General features: G+C 34.8%; 1 protein-coding gene across 1 annotated transcript in view; it reads left to right on the plus strand.

The window, feature by feature from the left end:
• Positions 1 to 7,017, plus strand: part of ARHGEF38 (Rho guanine nucleotide exchange factor 38) — a 126,284-nt gene that overhangs the window by 59,154 nt on the left and 60,113 nt on the right. Inside the window, exon 3 of the mRNA XM_003796338.1 lies at positions 1,417 to 1,540. Coding sequence (XP_003796386.1) covers positions 1,417 to 1,540 — 124 coding nt within the window. The remainder of the gene's footprint in view (positions 1 to 1,416; positions 1,541 to 7,017) is intronic.

Consider the following 7,017-nt stretch of genomic DNA (forward strand, 5'->3'; position numbering starts at 1 on the left):
AAAAAAATTTTAAGTTGTCTAATTCTATATAGAAGTAAACCACAGCATATGGTCATATAGATTTAGTTCCAAATAAGACTGGGAGTTATCTTGAGGATAGGACTGATGATAAGAAAGTGACGAATTTCCCAAGATTGTTGGAAGAAATGCTGTATACAGAAAAACATATGGCATAAGAAATAACTGACATGGTCCCCACACTTTTAAAAGGTAAATTGTAAAGTTACACTTCCAAGTTTGATGACAGAATATGCTTACCAAAATAATATGTGTACAATATGGGGAGGAACAGAAAAGTCCATGTCAAAAAAGAATAACATAAAAAGGTGAGCAGGTTGTTGCTTCCTTCCTCCCCCTTAAGTAGACCTAGTACCCGCCTAAGGAAACTGATCCTGAAAGCATGGGAAAGAAGCAGCAATTGTCATCTTTTATCTCCAGGAGGCCTCCAGATCTGCCTTTTATTTTACAGCCCTTGTCCCTAATTTTCCTTAATAATTTCTTGGCCCTTCTTCTTTAAACTGGTTTCCTTATCTCTCTTGTCCCTAATTTTGCTGACCTGATTTTAATTCAGAAACTCTGCTTTTCACTTTTGAAGCTCCTCTCTAGTTTGATTATTGATGACTTAGTTATCCCAAACATGATCTCATACAATGAGTCTAACTTAAACTGATGGGGAAATGAACCAGCAAAATCAGAGTACATATCTCACTATACAAGTTCTACTAATCACCCACTACCTAGACAGCCTAGTTTCTATTCTAATTCTTGATACACAGTAGGTGCTTAGGGAATATTTGATGAAAAGATGGATGAATGAATAAATAAATTATTATAAGCTCCAGCTATAAGATCTAAAAATGATTGCATTGGTTGTTGAGAGTGTGCATATAATGAATCCTAATTAGTAGGATATATTTGATGAAGATTTCCATTTGTAATTATTTCAAGAAAAAAGAAAACATGAAGCAACCCAGTACATCTACTTGTCATCACTTTTTAAACATCTGGGGTTTAAAAACAGCTTTGAAAATAGCTAGTTGCCTAGGGTAAGGTCTGATTTCTGCCATCTAAGCACTAAAATATTCAGATTCTTCCACATTAGCAATATTTTCATGGAAAACAATTAATAAAAACACCAGTTAGGCCCAAATCTTCTTCTCATTCTGGTTCTTATAGGAATATGTAGATACACATTCCAAATGAAAAAAGGAAGACAGAGGCAACAGATGCGCCATCTCTATCACCAGTTTCCTAAATGAAAAACTCTAGAAATCCTAAATAGGACTGTTTACAGAAACAGTTGATGGTGGCAGCATGGGCTGGCATATAAACGCTTACTGTTTAGCAGGAGAAAGCATCCCAAGTATAGTGCCTTTCTCTCTGTCAGCTGGTGCTCACTGTTTTGTGTTTCTTCAGATTGATCGGCTGGACGTGGATAGCTTGTTTAGCAACATTGAATCCGTGCATCAGATATCAGCCAAGCTGCTGTTGTTGTTGGAAGAGGCCACAACAGACGTGGAACCGGCCATGCAAGTAATCGGTATGTTTATTCTCTTCTGAAGTTCTACAATACAACAGGAAATAATATTTTAATAACCTCCCTTCACTTGGTTTTATGTTTCTGACTCATCGTGCTTCCCTGGAGATATATAAATGCTAAACCCATCTTCAGGCTCATTGTAATTACACAAACTCCGTATTTATTTTCAAATGGGTTTGTGTCCATTTGCTTAGGTCCCTCAATGGCAAAAAACACACCATTTGCTTTTTAATTTCCGGTCGTTCAATTTCCTTGCCTTCCAGATGTTCTTTATTATTTTTACTCAATTCTTAAAGAATTAATTATTTAAATATTTTAATAGCTTTACTGAGTTTAGTGACAATTTTTTAGTTTTTTTTTAAATTTCAGGTTAATTTGAGGGTACAAAGAATTAGGTTTTTTACAATGTTAGCATTTGTTAGGTAAAGTCCCTGTTATGGTTGTGTCCCACACCCAGGAGGTATGCCATATATCTACATCATGTCCATTAAGTGGGAACACAGCAATCTCCTCCCTCCTCCTCTGTCCTCTCCTCCCACCTTCTCTTTCCCCCCATCTTGAATTGATTTGAGTTTTTCTCTTGTGTGGGCATGTATTAGAACATCTACTGGCTTCATATTAGTACTGAGTACACTGGATACTTGCTTTTCCAATTTTGTGATACTTTACTAAGAAGAATGTGTTTCAACTCCATCCAGGTTAATACAAAAGATGTAACATCTCCATCTTTTTATGGCTTCATAGTATACCATGGTATACATATATCACAATGTGTTAATTCATGCCTGTTCGAAGGCAGGAATGTTGAAGGCATTTAGGTTGTTTCTGCAATAAACAATCTAGTGCAAATACCCTTATGATAAAATGGTTTTTTTTTTTTTCCTTCTGGGTAGATAGATGCCCAGTAATAGGACTGTAGGATCAAATGGAAGGTCTATTTTGAGTTCTTTGAGGTGTCTCCATACTGCGTTCCAAAGAGGCTATATTAGTTTGCAGTCCCACCAATATTGTTTAGATCTTATGCCTATAAGTGAATCGATTCTTAGATTATAAACTTGTTACACGAGTTTATTTGACTTATAAGAAACTTACATGAGTTTCACTTTTTTCAAGCTTTTCCTTTTTTTCTATTAATATATTATTTATTCTTCCAAATATGTTTTTAATTATAATCATAGATATATTTATTTTCTTTTTCTGGCATGATTTTCAAAAATGACAACAGAGAACATAATTTGAAAAATATTGAGTCAAATTTTTATTCTCTCCATTTCTTAGAAGTTTCCACAGGAGTACTGTTCTGTAAACTCCTTGAAGGCAGTTTGAACATCTAAGACACCAGACAAATGGTGTCATATAGGCTAATAATTCTTTTAAAAATTACCATTTCTCTATTTCACACATAGTATATAATATATACTCATTACAAAAACATTAAACAATTCAGGAGCACAGAGTAACAGTAAAAGTATTTTTCATATGACACTCCAATGCTTCTGTTTTCCCCACAAGTAACTACTATTGTCAGTTTGATGGCGGTCCTTTCTTTGAGATACACACACATAGACCAAATACCTTTTATACTTGATTTTGGATAGATAAAATGTTTATATCATAAGGATATTTGCACTAGATTATTTACTGCAGCTCAATTTATAATCACCAAGATTTGGAAACAACCTAAATACCTTCAACACAGGAATGACTTAACAACCTGTGATATATGTATATCATGGAATACTATGGAGCCATAAAAAGATGGAGAACTTACATCTTTTGTATTAACCTGGATGAAATTGAAACACATTTTTTTTTCCTTCAGTTTTGGCCAGGGCTAGCCTTGAATCCGCCACCCCTGGTTTATGGGGCCTGTGCCCTACTCCTTGAGCCACAGGCACCGCCCTTGAAACACATTCTTCTTAGTAAAGTATCACAAAAATGGAAAAGCAAGTATCCAAAAATATATTTACTGTTGATGTATTTATTACCTTTTATTTGTTAGAGTTGTAAAAAATGGCATGAAATTGGTCTTGTTTTGTTATTTATGCAAGGCTGATCTTATGGAAAAGTAAAAGAAACAACTTGACTTTTTGTAGTGTTTTTGTGACAAAAGGTCTGCCCACTCAAAAATATTTCTTGTACAATTGGACATGAAAATTCTGAAGATTATTAAAAATATGAAAAAAATTCAAAAAATAAAAAATAAAAAACTTCATCTCACAGTTTTATATTTAATCATTCCTTCTGCTTAAATGTCCCCCCAAAATTATAAAATATTTTCTAACAGAAAGACTCTACTCATTACCATTTTAGCATTAATTCATTGGCCATTCACTTATTAATTATAATTCAATCAACGAATAGTTACAAAGTAGCAGCATGTTCAAAGGACAAGGTGCTGAATGGCATTGCTGGGTATCAAAAGGAAAGATCATCTCTGTCTTTCAAAAGTTTTCAATCAAACAGTTCCTTGAATTGAAGGTTATCTGTCTAATACACCGTTAGAGTAATTTCTACACTATCACAGAAGCTCAGAGGATAAAGAGGACATTTCTTGATGGGAAATGTAGGAATCTTGAAGAAAACATTACTTGGACTTAAATGTGTAGGGAAAATTTCAACAACTAGGGTCCAGGTTGGGGAGAAGATTCTATATGAAAGTTACAGCATGAATAGCAAATGCCAAGTGTGTCTAGAAACTGATTACTGATCAAACCGAATGAAGGACTGATGTAAGACAGAAGTGAGAAATGAATAAGGAAGTACAGAATATGGACAGAGTGTACTTGGAATTGAAGTTTGGAATTTACTATACAGGTAATAAGAAGCTATTAAAGAATTTTTCAGCAAGGATGTGATGAGCTGCAAAAGAGTCTGGAGAAAAAAATATGGTAGGGATGAAGAGAACGGGCAGGAGAATTGAGTCCTAGACCAGTAAGTAGGTTGTTACAAATAATACAGGCATGCAGTAACAAGCATCCAGGCTAAGGCAGATACAATGAGAGGAGAAAATAAAAGTTCATTTCAAGAAATATGTAGAAAAAACAAGATCAGGTGGTTGGTTTCTGTGCTGAAAGGGAAAGACAATTCCAGGGTTATGGTGAGCACACATCCTGGTTTGTGTAGAACACCCTGGTTTTAGCCTATTGTTTAAGCATTCAGTTCAGTTTAGCATTTGTCCTGGAGTTTTCCTTTTTAAAGATGTATCATTATTAGTCACATCACAAGAGGTTTTATAAATCCTTTACTGTGTACTTCAACTTCTGACATGGTCTGTTTTAACAAGGCATAAAAGATATGTACAGTTAAGAGAATTCTCACTGTAACACACAATAAACTCGGAAACACAGCCCATCTCCCCTTTTCCAACCTCTTCTAGTCTCAAGGAAACTTACATCTTCCTTTGAATTGCCACCTGCAGGGCACTGGCTGATAAAATGATGACATTTGGACTTGAGCAGCTAAAAACAGCTCAGTCGCTCCTCTGGTGGTGGTGGGAAATGTATTTGATGCCGCAGACCCTACCACCCACTGCATACAGCAGCTAGTCGTGTCATGGCCCACACTGGGTGTCCAATGCCATTACTTGTGAAAGGTACGAAGCTTCTCAGAATGGCAGTCAATGGGGTTAATGAGACATATATTACAGAAATAAATGAAATACATTTGGGAAATAGAGGTTCAGTAGCCCTGTTGCAAAGCATCCTGGATGCTCTTGCTAAGGTAATTTGGCTACCAACTGGGGATATAAATAGATAATGTTTAATTATTTAGTTACACTTTTTACAAAATAAACCCTTTCAGAAGCAATAGGTTTAATGTAATCATGTTTAATAAAATTATTGATTTTCTATCTTTCAAGAAAGTTGATAATCATATAACACACAAGATAGCATTCACCAAAGGGTCCTTAATGCTATAATTGACCATAAGACAACCAGAAGACAGAAATCTGATGTAGCAGCAACACAGATGTCAAAAGTTAGTCATTATTTTTAAAAGACTGTGCTCTAAGTAAGTGATTTCACACATGCAGGTGCTTAAGGTGTGTTTACATATTACCCTATATGACATAACTTTTCATTTAAGTCAAACAACAGTTATCCTAAATTAACTTCATTCATTTTTATTCTGAGTTTCCTGGGACCTACAAGAAATGTGAAGCAATGACTAGTAATAGATAGACCTCATCAGCAGAAGTTTTACAAATAGTTAAATGATGACAGTTTTATATCAGTGTGAACAAATGAATCAAATAAATTAACCAAATAATATTTCAATTATTTTTTAATCCACTTAACAGAACCAAAGAAAGATTTCTGGAAGTTTCAAAGGTGAATTGCCTGACTTTATTGTAAATGCTACCATCATTTGAACTTAAAAACTAAACACTTTGGGCTAGATGGGGTGGCTCATTCCTGTAATCCTCCCACTCTGCAGATCACTTGAGCTCAGGAGTTCAAGACCAACTTGAGCAAGAGTTAGACCCCCATCTATACTAAAAATAGAAAAATTAGCCAGGCATGATGGTCTGCACTTATAGTCCCAGCTACTGAGGAGGCTGAGGCAGGAGGATCCCCTGAGCCCAGGAGTTTGCAGTTCACTATGATTGATGCTACTGCACTCTACTGAGGTGGCAAAAGGACACTCTATCTCAAACAAATAAATAAAGAAAAGAAAAAATTAAACACTGTGAATGCAAATGACAACATGAGCATGACTACTAGTGGAGATGATAGCATAGTAGAATAATGTTTTTACTAAATAAAAACTATGGTGAAAAGTGCGCTTGAAATTAATTGTGGTGGCATACATGATGAAGCTGTGGTATTTTATTAATTGAAATGAAAACTGTAGTCAAAATTCACACATACTTTTATATACCCCAAATTAGAGTGAATGATAAAGGTGATATTGAATTCAAAAATAATCTTATGCATGATAGTACACACTTTCTTTGGTGCTGGTCATTAATTCATTTGGTTTTTTTTGTTTGTTTGTTTACTTGCTTTTTTTTTTATTTGCAGTTTTTGGCCAGGGCTGGGTTTGAACCCACCACCTCCAGCATATGGGACTGGTGCCCTACCCCTTTGAGCCACAGGCTCCGCCATTAATTCGTTTTTAGAAATGTTTGAAGCACCACTTTATAAATCAGCCAAAGTGTCCTATAATGGCATGGAAATATTTTTGTAAACAAGGCCTCCAAAATTGTATTGCATTTTATTCAAAATCAGTTGAAAGTCTTTAGTTAAGTCTTTATTCAACAGAAAGAAAATACTTTAGATTTTTAATCCCTATATAGTTGTTAAAAACAAATTGTTAACAGGAAGACACTGAAGTTTATTCCTACAAGCATAAGCTAAAAATTAAACTCTTGCTCATGTTGGTCAAATACTTAATTTTGAAATTCTATAATCATACTTTAGAAAATTTAACTTATGGAAAGAAGGTTTTGATGGAGCTCCTCTTTAATAGAA

Source organism: Otolemur garnettii, unplaced genomic scaffold, assembly GCF_000181295.1.
Source record: "Otolemur garnettii isolate 467f Iridium unplaced genomic scaffold, OtoGar3 scaffold00103, whole genome shotgun sequence".
NCBI classification, from domain to species: domain Eukaryota; kingdom Metazoa; phylum Chordata; class Mammalia; order Primates; family Galagidae; genus Otolemur; species Otolemur garnettii.